The following is a 23,539-nucleotide window of genomic DNA, read 5'->3' on the forward strand; positions in this document are numbered from 1 at the left end:
TAGCTGGTGGCTGAAAACGTCCTCAGGGAAGCCTGAGAGGAAGCCTGAAGACAGATTGCACGGGGCTTGCCCGGCACCGCGCACCTCCCCCCAGACACCGTGCGCCTTACTTACCTTCATTGCAGAGAGCACCTGTGAAGCCAGGCAAGCAGTCGCACAGGCCTGTGATGTGGTGACAGGGCCCACTGCTGTGCACACACTGTGGACACGTCTGGCTGCAGCGATGCCCATAAAAACCGGGGGAGCAGACTGAAAATAGAATGGAAATCAACAGTTATCTTTCCTGAGACGTATTCCTCTCAAATTCCACATCAGGATCTAGTTGAAGTTTGGGGCAAAAAAAATTTTTTTGTTTAACGATACTGAGAATTTTCCAAGTCTAAAACAAGCACCAAAGGAAGAAGGGTAGTCCTTAATAATGAAAAGAAACCATTAAACTGAATTGCTGGAGGGCAGGCAAATGTCTCTGTCCTCTTTATTTTCTCATTTATGGTCCCAATTAACCTGGGGCCTGGCACACAACAGGGGCTTGAAGAATTTTTGTTGAACAAATAAATGAAAGGAAATAAAATTCTAAAATCTAATAAGGCCAAATAAATACTCTCAAGCCATGTCTTGATCCTTTTTTCTTTAAGACTCATTACTGGCAATAAACAGATCTATAGTCTGAATTAAAAGATTGTTCCTCCTCAACGTGGTCCAGATTAATGACTGTGATTGAGAAGTGAGCAAGCAAAATGCTACATAATTAGGTTCTTCTCAAGACATTACTTGGATTTAAACGCAAGACAAATGCATAGAGCCTTCACTGAAAAAAGAAAAAAGTCATCTAAAAATAAGGATAATGTGTCTTAGAGCCATATATTCTTTTCTTGATTACATTTACTAAAAGATTTCGTAAAATCTTATGGATCCCCTCCTCTCTTAAAAATCCCATTAACCAATGTCAACGGCCTCCATTTTTAACTCTGCAATTCTATTTCCCCCACAGCACTGGCTGTGAGACTACTAGCAAGATGTATGATTCGCCGCAAGGTTTGGCTGATGTTGACTTCTGGTAATTGAGGTAAGGCCAATGCCAAAATTGCTGAATCAAATATTTACAGGTCAATGGATTTCTGGAACACCATTTGCAAGATTTAAGGCAGGATCAAGAAACGTATCCTGACGACGATGCCAATGAGGCATTGAAATCATTACTGAGAAGGAAAGGCCAAAGCCCCATCTGTTAGGCTCGTCTTGGAGGTTGGAACGAATAAAGCTCTTCAGGCAGTGCTATCAAGGACAGCTCCACAAGGGACAGAGACCTATTACAGTCTCCTCCCCACTCCACTGCCACAGAACAGCGCCACGAACTGAGGTGTGGGACAGAGATAATAATTCTGCACACGGTACCTGAGAAGGGAAGGCAGACCTTTCCACGTACTGAGACACTTACTTCTCTGACATGTGGTGCCTCGGAACCCTGGCGCGCACTCACAGATGCCATCATCTGGGGAGCACGAAGCCCCATTTTTGCAGTAGCAGGGCAGAGAGCAGTTGGGGCCCCAGCGTCCCTCAGCACACACGCTGTCACAGTGGACACCTGAAACAATGCACACGGGCAAGGCTGACTAAGAGGCAGTGGGGGCTGGTGCCTCTGGGACACAAAGTCCCAGACGAGGAGGAGGAGGAGGACGGTCATGGTATCCAAACTGGGTTATCTCTGCAACGATGAGCGGGATGGCATAAGGTTTAAAATTCACTTATATACGTCAGTACATCATCATACACTGTATCATCATGTATCGTATCATCATAGCATTAAAATAATCCCAGGGTGATTTTCTACCAAGTCATAAAAGAGCAGGAATAAAACACCTTTGTTATACTGACTTTTTTATTTTTTACATATACATAATTTATTGTCGCGTTAGTGATGTTTCTTTTTTAAAAGGATGAAGCAAATGGGAAGCCCAAGGGCTCTGTCTATTAAAGGCAAAATTTATCAAAAATATTTTTATCAGTGAGCCCTCAGCAACTTCCTTCTTCCCCCATCCTTTATCTTTACAGAAAAACCAAGTGTAAAAAAGATAAAAAGAAGTAAAAAGTGGTTAAATTGTTTTACATAAAGAAAACTCTCCCCCTGGAGCAAACACCATCTTAAAACATTTTGACGATAGGGGCACCTGGGTGGCTCAGTCAGGTGAGCGTCCAACTTTGGCTCAGGTCACGATATCTTGGTTCGTGGGTTCAAGCCCTGCACTAGGCTCTTTGCTGATGGCTTGGAGCCTGCTTTGGACGTTGTGTCTCCGTCTCTCTCTCTGCCCCTCCCCAGCTCATGCTCTGTCTGTCTGTCTCTCTCTCTCTCAAAAATAAATAAGCATTAAAAAATTTAAAAAATAATGAAAATTAAAGAAAAAAACATTTTGATGCTACATTGTACAGGATGGAAAGATACACTAATCTGTGCCACTAAATTCTTCTTTAAGAATTGAATCTGGCACTGGGCAGATAAAGGCAGAATATCACAACTGATCTTATTTGCAGCTGTTGTCCAAGTTATTGATTATTAGGTTACTACTCTATGTAGGTGTTTAGCTCTTACCCGGAAACAGAAATTCTAGAGTTGGTCATGAATGAACAAATGCCTAAGGAAAATGCAAGGGAAAAAGCAAAGTGGCAAAAATAAAAATAAAACCAGGTTTTATGTGAGGTAAAGAGAAGTCTCTTTGGGGGGCGCCTGGGTGGCTCAGTCGGTTAAGCGTCCGACTTCAGCTCAGGTCACGATCTCACGGTCCGTGAGTTCGAGCCCCGTGTCGGGCTCTGGGCTGATGGCTCAGAGCCTGGAGCCTGCTTCCGATTCTGTGTCTCCCTCTCTCTCTGCCCCTCCCCCGTTCATGCTCTGTCTCTCTCTGTCTCAAAAATAAATAAATGTTAAAAAAAAAAATTAAAAAAAAAAAAAAAAAGAGAAGTCTCTTTGGGAAGTTTGTGTTTGAAATACAACAGGGGCCTCTTTCTTGCAAGTCAGAATTCTCCCCAACTCAAAGACACGCTCTTTGCATTGAGAAGCAGCGAGTTATAATTAGTAGTGAACTGGCAACTGCTGGCTTCAGACCAAGTGCAAACACAGTAAGAACAAGCACGCACACACTTAGGGATCCAGAATGCTGTCACCACCCAGCACCAAGGAAGCTGAGCAGTTTTTGCTTCGAAATTGATTAGGAGAAAAGTTACCGCGGCCCAAACCTTACAACAGAAGCAGCCCCAAACCATAATGTGAACGTTGCTAATTGGCACAGTCATTTCTGCTGAGCCATAACTCCACTTTTGACTGTTCCCGTCTCCTCCTTCTGAAAATCTCCCACATGGTAAAGGCTGTTAAGGAGGCATGAAAGCTCACAGACCTCATTGTGTCTAGCTTGAGTCAACAAAAGACTATTATTTTAGCTCCCGCTGCTGGCTGAAGGAGGAGATCAGACCTGTTAGAAGCTGACTGGGGTTCAAGGATTCCCTGTAGAATAAAATATGGAATTTTGGCCTCCTGTGATTTTTTTTTTTCTTGAGTTCACAAACATACGATCTTTTCTTTTTCTTTTCAAATCTCTTTTGAAAAGCTGAGGTGGAATCCTAAAATGCTATGCTCACCAAACGTGATTCAGCAGCTATAGAGTTGTATCTGGTGTTTGGGCTCGCACCTACACGAGGCAGGGCATTTATTAAGGAGCAAACCACTTCAAAAAGAGGCTGCAAATGGAAAAATTTTGTTTTATGAACTTAAAGGAAGTACCAACAAGGGTAACCTTGTGAAGGGTCACAGGCTTCACTCTCTTTTCAAATTCAGGTTCTGAGCGCTGACCATGAGCTAGGGACCTATTTAATGGCACCTAAGACGGGGACTCCTGCTTGACAGATATTCGGACAACTCTGGCCATTTTGGTTTGCAGCCATCCATGCAAATCCCAGTAAGGACTTTGGAGAAGTAGAAGTTGAAAATCATCCTGAAAATTAGTCCTCATTTCTGGCACATTGTTGTGGGGTGGGAGCTTGAGGAAAGGGGAAGGAGTGGGATTTAGCTATTTATGGTGATTTGGCTCATCAGCTACTTGCCAAATCTCTCCACCACATTAAATAAATGCAGCTAAATCAGAATGGAATACACTTGAGGTCAAAATTATCTGCTGCTTTTTTTGCATTATAGATTATCATAATTTATATGTGACTTAGCACATTCTCAATCAGAGCATGTTAAGAAAACTGACCCCAGCACAGATTGGCAAATCTGAATAAAGTGATCCTTTATTTCATATCTGATTCCTCTTCCTTAATAGGTTTGTCCAGCTGGATAGCACAGCCATCTGTCATAATCAACTTTATCGAGGTAATTTTCATAGAGTAACAAGGCCCACGATATAGCAAAGAGATCCATTACAATGATACGCTTGTTTCACATGATTTACCCATGATTTCATTTCCAGAGAATCACGGGGAATTTTAGAGATCATCTATCAAATCTTCTGTCTCCAATCATAAAAGAATATTTCAGCAGAACCAAGCCTACTTTTAAATATCTTTTATTTCAGGATTGCAAATAAGTCTCCCCTTTGAAAGTAAGTTATAGTAATTCTATGACCAACTTCCTCTAAAAATTCAACCTCTTTTCTCTTTCTCTACCATCAGTAAAATGAGTCATCGCTTTTCAGATATTAATGCCTAATCTATTTGTAGACAAACATAAAGTATGCCTCAGGGGGCAATTCTAGAAAAAAGCATGAAGCTGCATTTTTTCCCCTTGCTGTCCTATTTTCTCCTACTGATACTCCTCCCCCTCAGAGCTCTGTGCCCTCCTATTATCTTTCCTTTCATCTTATAGTCAGGAAAAGGTAAGGTAAATTGATTACTGTTGAGTTGTTACCTTCTCTAGAGAATACTAATATTTTAGGAGAATACACACGTGAGGAGCCTAAGAAATAAATCTCTAATTGTGAAATATCAGGCACTGAAGCTCACAGAGGGGGTCCCTGGGTAAGTGTTTCTCTAGGCCACACTAGGTATATGGCTACTGATGTGACCTCTCTGTAAGACTAACCCTTCAGTAAAACTTTTTTCAGGATAGACAATTATAAGTTTGCTTTAACCTGTGTGTGTGTGTGTGTGTGTGTGTGATTCCTGAATTATTTGCATTCATCTCATCCCAATCTTTGCAAACTTGCTGGAGTCCTACAAGATATTTTTATGTTTCTTTTTTTATCAAAGACAGAAAAGAGAATTCAACTTAATGAATATTCAAGAGGTCCAGGGGCTATTGGCTTCCTGGTGATAGGTTCTCTAAGAAAGAACTTCAACTCTGGAATGATAATGGCCCCAGAATAGGCACACCTAACCCTGTCTTGGGATCTCAGTCAGAAAAGGAGAGAGCCTGGGAAGGTGGAGAAGGGCTCCAAGCTAATGGAATGGTGGGTGCAAGGCCCAGGAGCCCAAAGAAGCATATGGAAATGGAGGACAGCTAAAACTGGGGTGGGGAAGAACAGGAGAGGTGTTTGGGCAGCCAGGCAATGGTCACATACCCAAAGCCAAGGATGCCATGCTGTGAAGTGTGAGCTTCCCCCTTGGATTTGACAGGGACCAAATGGACAATGAAGCAGGAGAAGCGCATAACTGAATTTGTGGTTGGTTGGAGGGCAGAAGACAGTCTGAGGATGATGGGTCTGGAAGAAAGAAGACCTGTGTCAGGGGGCTGTTTGGGGTTATCCAGGTAAAGGAAAAAAAAGACAGACATGACAAGGTCTTAAACTAAGTCAAAGGCAGTTGGGATGCAGGAGCGGGGGGGATAAATTCCTCAGAAATGCAAGAGACAATGGAGGTGAAAGATCTGTACAGGCACTGGCTCCTCCTGCCCCCGTATTCTGCACAGGGAAATGAATGAAGTCTGGAGCTCCGTCAAAGAGAGATGGTGTTTCTGTTCACCACAGTGCCCAGCACACGGAGGGTGTTAAAGATTTGTTGAGTGAATCACGAAGAACCATCTCTCTTTCCAACTTGATATTCAGAACTATTTCTAACTGGATGGGAGCAACCATATAATCCTTTCTTTCCCTAAAGAAGTGATGAGAGGCCCATGCAGACCAGAAAACCCAGCATATGTATATTTTATATGCCTCAAATGGTGACCTTTCCGATCTAAGGGGGTAGAAATGTCTGCCTTGCTGATTTTTGAGAAGATATACCTTCATGAGCTCAGGTCTGTGTTTTTTAATGCTAGCCCAGATTACAAAGCAACCGAAGAATTAGGGAGGCATCTTGAAGAAATTGTTTTGGAATGTTTACCGAAGAAGAGATAAAGGCTCTAATGGGAGTTACTTCAGGAAACAACGCCCTAATGCGTTTGGAAGAGGGGACAAAATGGGAAGGGGGTATCTTTAAATTTGCAAGGATCTCTGGTTCAGTGGAAGCATTTTTTCCTGATCAACGTTCTAACGCTGATAAGGCGATCTGTGAGGGACTGTTTTTGCCAGGACTGAGGACAAAGAGCTCTTTGATAGCCTTCCCAAGTTGCTAGGCAATGGCTGAATGATCGTGATAAACTTCAGCTAAGCAGCTCTAAAGAAATGTTCGTGCATTTCATGCCTGATGCATTATGCCAGCGGCCTCAATGTGAAACCAGCATTCACTAGGCATTTGTGATTGCATGAATGCGGCAAAATAAATCATCTTGGTTGTCATTACTTCTCCCTCTCAGAGATAGAACCCAAACTCCTCGTCTTGCTAATTGTTCGTATTCCTAATGCCCGTACTGCACTCTTTGGGGGCATTAGTGAAGAAGGACATGATTTCGATTCGATGTCTGGTTCCTGAGCAACAAGCTATTAAACATCTATTAGAAGGAAGAGAGGGATTTGTTACTAATAATTGGGCTTGATGAGTATAGAAGAGAAGAGCCAGAGTAAGCGTCATAAGACTTTTGCTGCTTTTCTAATCCTCTCGCTAACAAAGCAGAGGCTTACTGTTGGCGTAGAGACGTTCTTCACTGGTGTAACCACCTGTGCCCACGCTGTGTCCGCCCTGAGAGGACGTGAGTTTCTGCAGGCCAGGAGCTGGCGCCGCTTCACCCTCGTGCTCCCAGCATCCAGCACTGTGGCTGCACACAATTTGGAGGCACTCAACATGTGGTTGTTAAATCAAATCTTTCTATTTGGATGCTATGAATTGTAAAGATGGATTAAAAAAGGATCTGCTTTACAGAGATGACCAAGTTGGAAAGGACATCCTGATAAATCATATAAATCGTCGATGTGTGCATTTGTAGCTGCAAGACAAAAACACCAGAGGGCATGACCTGCCTCAGTCCGGACCTGGATAAAAGTAAACAGAACAGACTGCTAAGCAGATGGGGGGCCCTGGGAGCTCTGGCTTTTTCTGCAGCCATTCTTTTGGGAAGGCAAGCCCCTTCCTCCACTCTCACCTCAGGGACTCCACCTTCTGCTTTTACAGGACTCCCTCCCCCACAAAACTGCATAGATAGAGAGACATAAATGCTGCATAAATGTTGTCCACTCTTCAATACCCTGCCTGATTGGATGCATGCATGTTAATTAAAGCTCACTTCCACTTGCTCTTTGATGTCACTGCATAAAGAATTAGGTTCCCCCTTATTATAACAACTCAGGCATCACTAACACCACAGGAGAGATCACTTTGGCACAGATCAGTAGCTAAAGCAGCAGTTCACTTACTCACCTGGTCAACCTTGGAGAATTTGGGGAAACACACACATTTCCTCTTTGTAATGCCCCCTGCCTCCTGGCTGGGCTCCAATAAGCACCCCACCTCTCTCCCTATTCTCTGTGCCCCTCCTTACCCTCCTACATAGTTGCCAGTCCCTCTCTCTTTCCCAAGACTTCGAGAGGTTGATTTGGTGCCTTCATCTCTTTCCTCTTAGTTTAGCATTTAACTGTTTTTTCTGCCATGAATGCATCCCTAAGCCTTTTGCCAGCAGTTATGAGGATTCTGCCACAGAAATGCTCCCTGCAACCCCCACCTCTTCAATAGTGAGAGTAAACATGCATACAGAGGCCAGTCTACAGACGGGTAACTGTCACTGCATGAGCCACTGGTGCAACCTTTTTTAAGCAGGCTTCACACCTAAGAGCCCAACATGGGGCTTGAACTCACAACCCTGAGATTAAGACCTGAGGTGAGATCAAGAGTCAGATGCATAACCGACTGGGCCACCCAAGCACCGATGTATAACTTGTTAAATGATAAATGAGGCCACCAAGTAAGGTTGTGCAGGCTGTACACTACACAAGAGCCTCTGGCCACAGGGCTAAGTGAGGGCAGAAATCCACCTTGCCCTCCACCTGCCAAGCAGTACAACCTGAAAGATTTCCAAACCTTCTCCAAATTTGTGCAAAAGGTGCTTTATGGGCAGGCAATGGCTCCACCCTCCTCATGCACCCCCCAGCTCATCATTCACCAGGTGTGAGGTGGGGACAGGGAATACACAAGTTAAAAAAGTTCCCAGGTGACAGTGATCTTAGCCAGAACTTGGAACCAGGCTGGGGACGGCATATGTTCCCCCACAGCCAGAATGAAATCTTGATTAGCTATAATACTCAGTGAAGAGGTGTTTTGGCTGACTGAAGTCAGAGCAAAAAGGAAGGAAAAAAGTCAGCATGTGTCTACTGTTTTTGGAAAATACTTTATAAAGCATATTACTTTACTACTGTGGAAATACACAAACATACACAAACACAACTAATTACATTTCTTTGACACCTGGGACTTCAAAATAATCATTTGAAAAGCCAATCTCACTTTACAGCAGTGTGTGTGTGTGTGTGTGTGTGTGTGTGTGTGTGTGTGTGTGTGTGTGTAGAGGTGTGGGAGAAGGAGCCCAGGACACAGCCTATATTTTGGATAGTGTTTCATTTTCCCCCATTTTTTTTTTTGCTACAATCTGCCTCTTTTGGTAAAGTAATCAATGGGCTAAAAAATCCATATATTAAGGTTTTAAATAACTACATATAGTAAAAGTCCTTGTCTTTTTTTTTTAATTTTTTTTAACATTTTTTATTTATTTTTGAGACAGAGAGAGAGAGACAGAGCATGAACGGGGGAGGGGCAGAGATATTGGGAGACACAGAATCGGAAGCAGGCTCCAGGCTCTGAGCCATCATCCCAGAGCCCGACGTGGGGCTCGAACTCACAGACCGCGAGATCGTGACCTGAGCTGAAGTCGGATGCTTAACTGACTGAGCCACCCAGATGCCCCTGTCTTTGTCTTTTTTTAATGGTACATTTCTTTCAGAAATAGTATTTGGGATGTCAGATGTACCTTTTGCTTTGAGTAATCTGTATGGCCGTACATTTTGAAAACTTGTTTTAGAACCAGGTAAAATGGAAATATCAATGATAGAAATAGAGTCTCAGTTCCTTTAAAAGAAAAAGCCAATCAAACATTAAAATGATGGTAAAGTCATGAGGAGTGGTGGATGAACCCAACCATGAAAAAGCAAGCTGATTCTCTTAGGTTGGCATATGATTTCCTCAATTTAGACGTGTCAATTTCTTCGTAAAAAGGGATAAAGCTCTCCCTTATCTCTGGCTTTAAACCCAGAGGACTGATGAGCAACTCCCCACAGCGTGCTCAGTGACCCAGCACTGTTGGTGACTCTGTGCCTTCTTACTGATTTGGTCAGGGGAAGAACCCAGTCCCCGTGTCAACTGCATTGAAGCCCCACTATTAAGCTACACATGACTACCTTGTCCGGTGATACTTAACATCTCAGCTAAAGCAATCTCGGCAACAGGGAGAAGAGGCGTCCGAATCATTTACTTCCCTAGGCTCATGTTATTTATCTGGCCCTGCACCTGGTATCCAAATGAAAAGCAAGGCTTTCTCTATGTTGAGAAACATTCTTACGAGGCACTTACTCAAAAGCAAGTTTGTTGATAAAAATTTCTGGGTTTCCCCAGGGTTGACCATGAAATGGTATTCTATGTAAATAACACAGAGTCTACTCTTCCTTCTTTTTGGGAAAATAAACAATCCTTTGTGCAATTGGAGGGTGCTTTCTGGAGCTCCAGTAGCCTTCTTTTCCTCTATCTACGTTTGCTTATACCAAGTGTGTTCTGTGAATGTGGTGGATGACTTCTCTTAAAAAAAAAAAAAGTCTCAGAGCAATCTTAGATCCTCACAGATCAACAGCTTACACAGAAGACCCAGAGAAATGAGACACTGGGGCCATGAAGCAAAGAGACAGTGGGGCAACCAGTCACAGATGGACAGAGCATTACAAGATTATGCTGTGTGACAAAGTTGCTGCATTCCCGCAGGAGCTCCATAGGTCTAAGGCCAGATGGGATAATTTGTCTTACCCCATGACCCAGACTGTGGAATGTAACAAACACATTTTCTGGCTGGCTTCAAGCCAAATCATATCTCCTGCTTTTTTCATGTAGACTAGAGTATGCCTTTCACAGTCTGGCTCTAAATCATCAAAGCAGGTAGATACTTGAGCAGTGACTTGTGTGTTCAAGAACACCTCACACTTCCTCTAAAGTCATAAAACAAAAGTGGATTTGGTGAAGCATGGTCCCAAACAGATGACAGGGCCTCTCTGTTAGAAAAGTTCTGAACTTGCCAGGGGGTTCAAAATGCTATTTGACTTCATTGTGGTCACAGAGAACTTGGTACCGGTCATTCAATTTGAGAACTTCAAGAACCCTAGGGAAGTCACAAAATCTGGTCTATTCCCTATAGCGATGTAGTTGTAGCACTGAGTGAGAGCCCCGCAGAAACATGGGGAGGTGGAATTTCACAATGTGAAGTCAGAATTATCTCAGCTTTTGTCAAGGAGAAACTAGAGGGTGAGGGAGTCCTTGTGTTTGTGGATAACTCCTATTGACAGAAAAAGTCCATGACCCCAGCCTTGGTCTGTTTCCCAAGGTAGCTCTCAGACACTAGAAATCAAGCACATGACAGCTCATCTCAGTTTACTCCTGTCAGAAGCCAAAGCAGCTCTCAACAAATTCCAAAGGACTGAGAGACACCGCTGAAGAGGTCACTGATGACATTTCCCGTTCAAGGATGTGAAGACGTGTATTGTCAGGTTGGTAATACTCCCCACATTGATCTATAAACTCAATCCTCATTAAATCCACACTGTTTCTTCACAGGAATTGGCATGTTGGCCCTCAAATTCATAGAGAAGTTCAAAGGACCCAGGATAGCCCAAGCAATCTTGAAAAAGAAGACAGAAGTTGGAGGACTCACACTTCCCACATTTTAAAACTTTCTACAGAATTATAATAATCCAAACAGCATGGTGCTGTCATAAGGATAGACACACATATCAATGTAATAGAAGTGAGAGTCCAGACATAAATACTCTCACATTAATGGCCACTGCTTTTTGGCAAGGGTATCAAGATGGTGAGCGTGGGGCAGGGGAAGAATGATCTTCTCAACACATGATGCTGGACCAACTGGATATCAGCATGCAAAAGAACAAAGTTGGACCCTCACCTCACACCATATATAAAAACAAACTCAAAATGGATCAAAGACCTAAATGTAAAAGCTAAAACTCTGAAATGCTTAGAAGAATACACAGGCACGAATCTTTGTGACCTTGGACTAGACAATGGTTTCTTAGACTTGACACCAAAAGCACGAGGAACAAAAGAAAAAACACAGACAAGCTGAACTTCATCACAATAAAAACTTTTCTATGGAAACAGACAGCATGAAGAAAGTGAAAAAGTAACACACAGAATGGGTATATTTGCAAATCTGATAAGGAATATCTGATAAGGAATCTATAGATAGAATATGTAAAGAAATATTACAACTTGGGGTGCCTGGGTGACTCAGTTGGTTGAGCATCTGACTTCAGCTCAGGTCATGATCTTGCGGTTTGTGGGTTCGAGCCCTGCGTCGGGCTCTGTGTGACAGCTCAGAGCCTGGAGCCTGCTGCAGATTCTGTGTCTCCTTCTCTCTCTGCCCCTCCCCCAATCATTCTCTCTCTCTCTCTCTCTCTCTCTCTCTCTCTCTCTCTCTCAAAAATGAATAAATGTTAAAAAACTTTTTTAAAGAAATATTATGACTCAGCTATAAAAAGACAAATGACCCAATGAAAAAATGAGCAAAGCATGTGAATAGACATTTTTACAAAGAAAATATACAGACAGCCGAAATGAAATCCAAAGATGCTTAACATCATCACCTATTAGGGAAATGCAAATCAAAAATTCAATGAAATAACATTTCACACCACTAGGATGGCTATAATCAAAAAGACAGATAATAAAAAGTTTTGGTGAGTATACAGGAACCTCACATAACTGGTGGGAATGTAAAACAGAGCAGCTGCTTTGAAAAACAGTGTAGCAATTCCTCAAAAAGTTAAACTTAGAGTTATCACACAACCCAGCAATTCCACCCCTGAATACATACCAACTATACACACATCCAGACAAAAACTTGTACTATGTTCGCAACAGCATTATCCAAAATAGCCAGAAAGTGGAAACAACCCAAATGTCCATCACAGATGTATGTGCAAATAAAATGTGGTCTGCCCATACCGTGGAATATTAGCCAGCACCCAAAAGGAATGAAAGAATGATATATGCTCCAAAACGAATGAACCTTGAAAACAAGCCAAGAGAAGAAAGCTAATCACCGAAGACCACATATTCCATGAATCCATACAATATCGGAAGAGGCAAATCTATGGAGACAGAAAGTAGATTAGTGGTTGCCTAGGGTATGGAGAAGGGAGATAAGGTTGCCTAGTGGTGAGTTGGGGGTAAATGGAAAATGACTTTTAGTGAGAATTAATGGGGTTTCTTTATGAATTGATGAAAATCTTCTAAAAATGATAGTCATGATGGTCGTACAATTCTTTGAACATATGAAAAGCCAATGAATTATACAATTTAAATAGGTGAATTCTATGGTATATCTTTCTGTCTCTGCCTCTCTCTCTCTCTCTCCATATACATATATATACATGTAAACACACACACACACACACACACACACACACACACGAAGAGGTTGCTGCTTATCAGCACTTATCACCAGGTCCTGTCATATAATTCTCAGAAGTCCTCATCCATGCTCAATTAATCTCCACCTAACTGCCCCTTCCCCAGCACTTTCTGGAAGAAATGTGTGCATGGCAGAGGGTGCAGTAATTAAGAGAGCTGGAGATGCAGTGGAAAAGCAATGGTGCAAATCCTGTCTCTCACGTTTACTGACCCTGCAGCCTTGATCAAGCCACTCAACTTCTCGGTGCCTCAGTTTCTTTGTCTGTAAAGAAGACAGAAAAATATTTTCTACCTCACAGAGCTGCTGTGAGCCTGCAGTAAGCATTCAAAAAACATTACTTATTATTTCTTTGCTCTTCCTTTTATGCATTTTTGCTAAAAGGTAAGACCACCCTGACTCCGTAATTTCCTAAATGTCACATCTCTGGTATGGATGCATAAGACTCTCCTCTGAAAGGTCTACGTTCTCAAAATATGAACCATCACTAAAGGGGGCACTGGCTTGTTACTACCAATTTCTCTTTTAGAGGACAAGTTAAGAAACCATGTTGGAAGGTACTGAAGAATCACCAATATGGAGATAGTTCTGCCCTACAAGTCTCCCTCTCTAAATATAGATACAAATATATTTAGATACAAACACAACATATACAAACACACACACACACACACACACACACACACACACACATGACTTTGAATGAGAATTCTGAAAAGAGAGTTTTGGTTCATCTAACTACCTCTGGTCCCTAGTTTCCCAGCACTTCACTCTCAAATGGCACATTAGCAATCAACATCTTATTTTACTTTCAGAAGAAATGCTCACAAATACACCCAGTTCATTCATCCCAATGTTCAATAATTTTCTTGGTGCACTCCCATTTGTAATTTTTCTAAATAAGCTTTTAAAATTCTGCTCATACTTTAGGATTTTGTTTTCATTTTTGTGGGTTTTTTTATTTTTTTTAACGTTTATTTATTTTTGAGACAGAGAGAGACAGAGCATGAACAGGGGAGGGGCAGAGAGAGGGAGACACAGAATCTGAAACAGGCTCCAGGCTCTGAGCTGTCAGCACAGAGCCCGACATGGGGCTTGAACTCACGAACCGTGAGATCATGATCTGAGCCGAAGTCGGACACTTAACCGACCAACCCACCCAGGCACCCCTCATTTTTGTTTTTAAAAATAGGCTTGACTTGATGTAAGAAACAGAAAAGCAAGATCTCTCTTTGCTTGGGCATTTAGTTCCCTCTACCGAGTCTGTTGATCACGAGCAAAAACGTCGTTCTTTTTCCAAGTCCACTGTTAGTTTGGTAAACTTCCTATCTGGAACCATGAAGCCATATTAATAAGGAGAAACTTCCGCCTTTTGGTCCCAAAACTGACACTCAATCGTATTAGGAAATTTATGACTTAAGAATTATTATAAGAAAAAGGAAGTTTTAAAGCTTTCGTGTCTAGCAATGAATATTTTAATACTTGCATGTTAACCATATTAATATTAATACTTAACATTCTTGCCTCACCAAGATGAACTTAGTTATATTCTTGTGGTTTATTTCAATCGTTCTTTCCTCAAAGTTCAAAAATACCACAGAAGCCTTGATACACCCTTCACAGCAAAAACATTTTCCCCTCTTGCTGCCCTGAATCTAACAGTTGGATCTTCAATTGAGGTTCATGAGAATTGCCCCTGTATGTTTCAACAAGAAGTCATTTGGGGTGCCTGGGTGGCTCAATCGGTTAAGTGGCCAAGTTCAGCTTAGGTCATGATCTCGTGGTTTGGGAGTTTGAGCCCCGTGTCAGGCTCTCTGCTTTCAGCACAGAGCCTGGAGCCTTCTTCAGATTCTGTGTCTCCCTCTCTCTCTGCCCCTCCCAGGCTCACACTCTATCTCTCTTTCTCTCTCAAAAACAAAACAAAACAAAACAAAACAAAAAAAGAAACCATTCTCAGATTACAGATTAATTTGGTTTTCTTGGGTAAAACTGTGGCAGTTGACTGGAGACTTTACCCTTTTTCCTTCTCTGAAAAGCTGACCCGTGTGCATTTCTGGAAACTAGCAAGGGAGAGCATCAGGTGTAACTGGCCTGTTTCCCGATTCAAGTAGCAGTCCTCGGCTCACCTGACCATCCAGGGAGGCAGCGGCAGTGGCCCGTGGTGGAGTGGCAGCCGTCCGCATGGCTACAGTCACAGCGCTCTGCACAGTTCAGCCCATACGTGCCGTCCTGCGTGGGAGACAGCAATGAGGTCATGGAAATCCACAGGGAGAGACGACAGGGACCTTACTCAGCGACTTCAGATCCAGGATCTCCTTTCCCAAACACCTCTCAGCAACATGCATTATAATCACCTCTTCCCGTGTCTTCTCAGCCCCCCAAATGGAGGAGGCAGTGTTTTAAAATCACTCAAACTGTAGTTTTTGTCCAACAAAATCATGGTCGGTCCTATGAATGATGAAACCAACTATGCCACTAGGCTGATGGGCACATACGCAAATACATGTAAACATGCTAATTAATTAACAGAATCTTTTTATCTTATCCTAAGCCACCACTCATAAAAATATTTTCTTTTGGGGCGCCTGGGTGGCTCAGTCAGTTAAACGCCTGACTTCAGCTCAGGTCATGATCTCAAGGTTCGTGGGTTCGAGCCCCGCATCGGGCTCTGTGCTGACAGCTCAGAGCCTGGAGCCTGCTTTGGCTTCTATGTCTCCCTCTCTCTCTGCCCCTCTCCCACTCATGTTCTGTCTCTCTCTCAAAAATAAAAAAAAAAAAATAAAAATAACATTAAAAAATTTTTTCTTTTGCTCCTAGAGATTTTTATACAGTAGTTCAGTGTTCCCTATAAGGCATGCTACTTGATAGTGGAAAGGGAAGACACTGACTCACATCAAGAAGCTCTAAAATTAAAAGGAAATTGGGGCTCCTGGGGGGCTTAGTCAGTTAGGCATCCAACTCTTGGTTATGATCTCTTGGTCATGACTCTTGGTCATGGAGGTCATGATCTCACAGTTCATGAGTTTGAGCCCCCCATCAGGTTCTACGCCGGCTCCATGGAGCCTGCTTGGGATTCACTCTCTCCCTCTCTCCATGCCTCCCTCTCTGCCCTTCCCCTGCTTGTACGTGCACACACACCCCCTCAAAATAAATAAATGAGCATTTAAAAATAAAGAAATAAAATTAAAAGAAAATCATAGTGCTAGTTGAATTAAGTTCATTTCCATAAACTGCCAAGGTGATACCAAGAACCATAAGGAGAAGTGAAAATCTTCTGTTACTTTTCCTAATTAATGTCCTCTTCTCCGTGAAGAAGTCTAAACAACCCGTGTATTCTGATTCCATCTAATGGAAGGCTGGAGTACTTGTTGGCAAATATTCCTCCCTGGTCTATTCCCAGGCCTTACAGTTTCACAAGCACATCAGTTTGGGTCCAACAGAGACAAAACTCTTTGTGGACATGATCAGTTAGCCCATGGGAGGAAAATGGACAGCTTTGCCTATACAAGCCCCGCCCTTTCAGGCCAGATCCTGATAAACGGAGGAAGGATACCATAAACCTTCAGGGGGTTCACCATTACCAAGGGCGAGGAACCTGAGAACCAGCATAAAACAGGCTGTGGGTGTCTGAAAGCATAATCATTTGTCTAGGGTTTGCTAAAATAAAAATTAGGCCCCACTAATGTTTGCTGGGGCTCCATGGCATTTAGCTTTGCCACCATATGGGCCACTTAAACTACCATCAGGTTCCACTGAATTTTCTAATGCATCTAAGATATTAAAAAAAAAAAAAAAAAAAAAGGACAAGATTATGCCGGGGGCTTTGCTTTCTTTGTCTATAATCAGACTGGGAGCAAAAGGTACTCTCAAGCCCATCTCAGAGCACCGATAATTTGTTCACTGGTGGATGAGAGGCAGCAAAGCTAACTTCACTTTGTCCTAGGGGGTTGGAGGGCAAGGAATAGCCCAGGGTGGGATGCTCTCTAGTAGGGAAATGGGTTGTACTTGATGAGGGGGAAGCCCAGGGGGAAAGCAGCTCCCAGTGCGAGGGGCCCACTTCAGGGGTGGGGCATGGTATCATCTCGCCATCTCTCCTGGAGGCAGAGAACACACATCACTGAGAAAATGCTTAATGGCTCAGGAGGAAAAAAAAATGAGGAAGGAAGAGTAATGAAAAAGAGGGCAAAGAAACGGGCCAAGGGCTTCAGAGGAAGAAAGAGAAATCGGCCTGTTACTGCGGAACGTGTGTCCTGTTCGCAGCCTCTGCCTGCCTGCGGTAGACAGAGCGCGGGATTTCTAACTATGAGTACCTCTAAAGTAGGTCAAGGGAGCAGAGTCAGCATCGAACAAGGCAAATCTTTGGAGCTGTTAGTGACTCTGGACACACTTATGTTAGCAGACGGTTGTTTCTAAACCTTTCACCATCTTGACGAGCATTTCTGTGACGCCGGTCACCACCCCCTTTCAATCCCCTGCCACTTTCCACCCCAGAGGCGGGAGGATTTCCATGATAATGGAAACACAATATTGGGGGAGTTGACAAGTATATGCTGGGTGTTTGACAAATGCTGTTGACTGGCTGTCACAAAAAAATGGGTAGATGAGAATGGAGAAAACAGAAAGGGCAGTGGGGGTGGGGGTGGGAACCAGGGCAGAGATGAAGGAAAAGAAAGGAGTGATTCTCGCAGAGCCACCTAACTGATTTCCACGTCTGCCCCTTTTCCAACCGTATGGCCCATGTGAGTTCAAAGACCTCAATTCTTCTAATAGTTTCATTGGGTTCATACTCGCACATGGGAAATCAGGATAACTGCACCCATGAGCAAACACTCCGCAGGCCTCCAAGCTGGGGCGCTGGTTCAGTCGTACCTGGCAGGGAAGTTCACATTTTTCCCCGCGCCATCCAGGCGCACACGTGCACGTCCCGTCCAGGGTGTTGCAGGCTCCGCCGTTGAGGCACTGGCAGGTTAAGTTACAGCTGAAGCCCCATGTACCGCTGGGACAGCTGATGGAGCAGTCCACCCCGTGCCAGCCTGCCACGACAAGAACGCCAGAGCATGGAGCAAACACAAGCAGCAGGCAGTGTCGACGAGCCTCTGCAAGCCACGTTTCCCTTTAGACATGTTGGAGGCGCACAGCAGGGTCCCCAGCACAGAGAGCCATGGCCCTGCCATGTACAGCCTCCATCGGCAATGACCGCGGTACCCAGAATCCACCTTTGCTGTATAAGTGGTCAAGGATGCCAACACCAAGAAGTGCCATGGGGCTACTGGGAGAAGATACAGAGTGGCGGGGGGGGGGGGGGGGGGTCTCTAAAGTGCAGTGATGCATAATGCACGATGCTGAGTGTTTTTCCAGTTGAGAAAGCGAAATATTTACATGGGAGGGTAAAGGAAGGTTAGCGTTTGAAAGAGCAACCTCATCTTTAAAGCAAACGCCAGTAACCAATGAACAGTGAGCATTCAGGACCCTGGCTGTTGCAGCAACAACAGTTAGACACGGTTTGGCCTTCGCATAACATTGGAGCTTGGCTGCATTTCTTGTTGTGACTCTGGGCCCGTCAATTTAGGGGTGTGGATACATGTCTACTTGCTTACTTTTACCCAAAGCACAGAGACTCCCAGACTTCTGGAGCTGGCGGCAACCTCAGAGATATTATGTGAACCCCTTCTCTTGGCCCAGAGAATTAAGAGAGCCCACCCTGGACAAGGGGCTGGCTCAGTTCAGAGGCTGAATGTTGGCACAGCTGAAGCTAGAACCCGAGTCAAGGTTTCTTCCCCGTGACTTTCAGAGGTACCAGGATAAGGATCAGCTAAAAGACTCATTCACCCACTTACCTGCCTTGCAGGTGCAAGACCCATCCACAGGTGAGCAGACAGCATCATTTTTACAACCACAGGGAGAGGAACAGTTGATCCCATAGGTTCCCAGCGGGCATGGGATAGAGCAGTCAATTCCCTAGACAGGCACGGATAGGAAAATGCAATTTTACTGAATGAAATATGGCCAACACAAATAAACAAAAATACCTCTTGACAATGCTAATTATAATCCCTCTCTAATTTTAACACTTGTATTTTTTAAAATTGCTAAATGCCACCAGTATGCAAATTTTAAAGCTTCAAGGGCAATGCCAGCTTGCCTGTTTAGGATACAGTTATTAAATAGGGGCTGTTATTAAATAGAAAAAAGCCTGCTGCCTTCATTAGCTTCCCTTCCTAGCAAATACAAACCCCTTTGTCCTGGCTCAGACGAGCAGATATAGCACAATAAACTACAAATTACAGTCAATAAATAAATACGCATAAATATAAATTATACGCTAAATGGCATAGCGCCCTACACTTCTTTGTATAACGTGCAGTATGATTAGCGGGTGAAGCAAAGCATCAGAACATACCCTCCGCCTACAGCATGATTCAATTTATTATCTGACAATAAGCCTGAAACACAGAAGTGGGCTATCAAGGATGACCGGAGGTCACCTCCTCTCAAAACAGAAGAGACTTAACACAAGGCTAATTCAGGGCTCCAGCAAAGAATACTGACATAGGTTAGAAAACCTGTAAAGATCCTCTCAACTCTGAGGCTTTATCACTTACTCACTCCACATTATATGCTCTAGAATAATCACCAATGTCTTCATTGGTTAATACTGTCCTCTCAAATGGGAGAAAATACTCAAGGCCATTTTCCTTTAAAACAAAGATTCCTAACGCGTAGCTAAGAAATCCTAGAAACTAGGCAAAATTCTGCTCTACTGGCACACAGGCATATATATGTGCAAGGTCTAGATTCTCAAAGGCACTGAAAAACTTACAAAGTGCTAACCATCACATGCAAATACACAATAAATACTAACTCGATACATTCTGTGCCTTCAAATTGCACGAGGTTAAGACAAAAGCCATTAACAATAGTATATATCCTACTTGGAAAAGTCATTTCTTTGTTGCCTATCTAACGTAGTAAAAGAATAGTGTAAGGAAACAAACAATTATGTAAGGAATAATTAAAATACAGCCTATTCCATGACATATATTAAGGAAATCATTAATATCAATGCAACATTTATAGCTTTACCTGCTCTCCCATCATTATTCTAAGGGAATGACTTATGTTTCTTATCAGTACTTCTCTCTTTACTCTCTTTCTTGCTAATGATGTGACCGATTTTAGCACCTTCGTTTGTATGTCAGAAAAGGTCATATACGGTATATGGTATCAGTATGCTCCACGTCGTACCCCTCGGCTCCTCCCTCCAGAGCCACTCACTTTGAATCCCGGGGCACAGGTGCACTTTCCAGTCACACTGTCACAGTCAGCCCCATTTTGGCAGCTGCAGATCTGTTGGCAAGCTTCCCCAAAGAATCCAGGGGAACATGTTTCATTACAGTAGAGTCCCGACCAGCCCGGCTTGCAGGCACACTCTCCAGACATGGGGTGACAGCTGAGAGACACGGATGAAAGGAGAAAGTCACTCCCGGGTAAACATGACACCCAAGGCCCATGCAAATGTCGCCTTAGCCATGAGCAATTCAGGGGTGGGTGATTCCATGCACAGTAATTTAAATTTCATTCCCAGGCTTGCTATGATTGAATTAATTGGCTGAAACCCGATTGGTACCGCAGAAATGTTGCGTGAAATCGGCATCACGCCCTAACAGGAAGACGATCACAACCACATCCTTTTGTCTGGAACTCACTGTGATTTTCATAAACTGAAAGCGCTAATTCGGCAAGAGGTCAACTAGATGAGAAGGCTTCAAGAATGACTCCGTCCAATGAACAATACCAAATCAGTGAAGCAGGGTGATGGCCGAGGGACTCCAAAAGCAGTGACCTGGTCGGCCTGTTTCCTCTCTCGTTTCCCTGTACCTGGTGGTGGCGCAGCTGTCCCTACCTGAAGCAGCAGCTGCTTTGACAGGCCAGGCGGCCAGCTGTCACTCCAGAGCAAATGGACACATCAGCTGCGCCGAGAGGCAGGCGTTGGTGAGGCTGACACAATAGGGCGCTCTGTGGCATGCAAAACACATGTGCTTCTCACCACAGGAGAATCTCAACCATCAAACAGGCTCCACTCACAATTGAAACACTGTTTGTTAAAGACGGTCTTCCTCCCCCCGGTGGAGATAAACCCTCTCCCATTAATGAGAGCCAACAACAGAACCCAGTGTCTCATCCAGACATTTGGTAAGTGACTCTCATCTGAAGACAACCCATAGATTTTCTACTCTTAGAAAGAATGATCTGCTGGGAGAGGGGAAGGCTGAGATGTAACTCCAACTCTCCCACCACCTGGGTACCTTAGTGAAAGCACACAACCTCTCCGGCCTGACGTCCCAGTCTGTCTGGCGAGGGCCTCCACCGCACCCCTGTGGGTAGGATGCTTTGCTCTTCTGCTGCAACTAAGTGTCCACAAGCAAAGGCCTAGGCATCTGTCAGAATCATGACTCAGGGAACACGCTATGAAGAAATACCCAAGGACCACTCTACATTGAACACGGGTTCTTGGGTATAGAAAGTCTGGACTTAAAAGGCAAGGGTTAGTTGGGCATCTGGGCGGCTCAGTTGGTTAAGCGTCTGACTTCGGCTCAGGTCATGATCTCACGTTTCATTGAGCTCGAGCCCCGAGTCGGGCTCTGTGCTGACAGCTCAGAGCCTGGAGCCTGCTTCGGATTCTGTGCCTCCCTCTCTCTCTGACCCTCCCCTGCTCATGCTCTGCCTCTCTCAAAATAAATAAACATTAAAAAAATATTTTTTTAAAAAAATAAAGGTTTGAGTGTCAAGTCTACTTACTTAGACCTACTCAGATCTACTTATCTGCTCCTTATCCTTGAGCAAACACTGGGCACCGTCATCTCAAACTTAGCATGTCAAATACTGAGTCTGTTCTTCCCTCTCTTCATTCCCCAGGGTTTACTCTCAATCACCTCACCGGAACAACGGCACCACCAGCCAGTCAGTTGTTTAAAGCAGAAACCTCAGAGTTATTCCTGGTAACCCCTCCCTCATTCCGCTTATCTACTTCATCGCTAGAACCCAATACCCTGCCTCCACCATCATCTCTCCCTCCTCCGTGTCACCATGCTACGGCCGCCTAGCTTTGAAAATCTGGACAGCCTTATGCCTTCTAACACCAGCATTCACTCATGCCTTGTCACCCAAAAAAGTAGATGCTATCCTATCTTTCTTGTTAAAATTCTTCAAAAACTCCCACTACACTTAGAATAAAATCTATGCTAACATGGCTCAAATGACTGTGTCATTTATTGTCTAAACCAGGACATTTTCAAGAGTGAAGAGGGAATTCTTCATAATTATGTTAAGAGAACAGTCCCTAATGCAAACAGTCCCTGTGACCCTAGAAATAAGATCACCCTAAACACAGCCCACAGGTCATTGTTATCTGGCCACCACCTACTTCCCCAACTTCTTCTTTAGTCATTATTATCTTTTTATTACTACACTTAACTGCAATGGATTTCTTTTTACTGATAAAAGCATTGAGTGTCAGGGTGCCTGGGTGGCTCAGTCAGTTGAATGTCTGACTTGAGCTCAGGTCATGATCTCATGGTTCGTGGGTTCAAGCCCCATGTCAGGCTCTGTGCTGACAGCTCAGAGCCTGGAGCCTGCTTCGGATTCTGTGCCTAAATCTCTCTCTGCCCCTCCCTTGCTTGTTCTCTCTCTCTCTCTTTCAAAAATAAACACTAAAAAATCATTAAAAAAAAAAAAAAAAAAAGCACTGAGCGTTGCCAATGTAAAGCCATCACGTGGGCTGTTTATTCCATATGACTAGAGTACCATTTCCCCTTTCTCTGCCTGGCCCTCTCCATTCGACCCATGTCTTCCTTCCCCTCTAGACTGGGGGTGCCCTGAGGGCAAGAATCAAGCATGTTTTATTACCTGTCCCCAGCCCACAGTGGGTGCACAGCAAATACTGATTAAGGGAGTGAAAATGTCTTGGCTGAGGGGTAGTGGGATTTGACTGTGAATTCTTGCTTTCCCACATGGATCTACTTCCCCCATATCTCCGAGTCATCCAGCAATACTGAATGATAATCTGCACACCTGCACTGAAAGGCAAGATTCACCCTAGAATTAGTTTTTAAAACATCAACGTTGTGGCTGAAAGGGAACCACCATGAATTTCAGGGAATACTCACTTACGTGACATTTATGATGACACTGTAAATCAATGCATAGGCCAGCAGCTAGCATTTACCGAGCCCTGGATAGGAGCTAACATCATGCTCCACAATCCATGTGCATTATTTCGTTTAATACCTAAAGATAATAAAACTACTCTACGTGTTGGGTATGCACCCACTTTGTAAATAAGGCAACGGGGACCTGGAAAGAGTAATTTGTTCAAAGCCCAGCACGGGTAGAGCAGAATCAAAACCGAACCCAGATTTATTTGTTTTCACATCAAAGAAAAAGTTGGGTAGCAACCTGCTAGGTGGGCTACTTATGGGAAAAAAAATGGCTAAAATTTAGGAT

At 43.7% G+C, this 23,539-nt stretch overlaps 1 protein-coding gene across 1 annotated transcript in view; it reads right to left on the minus strand.

Moving 5' to 3' along the window:
• Positions 1 to 23,539, minus strand: part of MEGF10 (multiple EGF like domains 10) — a 181,622-nt gene that overhangs the window by 24,204 nt on the left and 133,879 nt on the right. Inside the window, exons 10-15 of the mRNA XM_078451403.2 lie at positions 20,312 to 20,486; positions 18,874 to 18,994; positions 17,906 to 18,069; positions 15,163 to 15,265; positions 1,439 to 1,585; positions 115 to 249 (exon numbers count right to left, since the gene is read on the minus strand). Of these exons, the coding sequence (XP_078307529.2) occupies positions 115 to 249; positions 1,439 to 1,585; positions 15,163 to 15,265; positions 17,906 to 18,069; positions 18,874 to 18,994; positions 20,312 to 20,486 (845 nt within the window). The remainder of the gene's footprint in view (positions 1 to 114; positions 250 to 1,438; positions 1,586 to 15,162; positions 15,266 to 17,905; positions 18,070 to 18,873; positions 18,995 to 20,311; positions 20,487 to 23,539) is intronic.

Source organism: Panthera onca, chromosome A1 (assembly GCF_046562875.1).
Source record: "Panthera onca isolate mPanOnc1 chromosome A1, mPanOnc1 haplotype 2, whole genome shotgun sequence".
NCBI classification, from domain to species: domain Eukaryota; kingdom Metazoa; phylum Chordata; class Mammalia; order Carnivora; family Felidae; genus Panthera; species Panthera onca.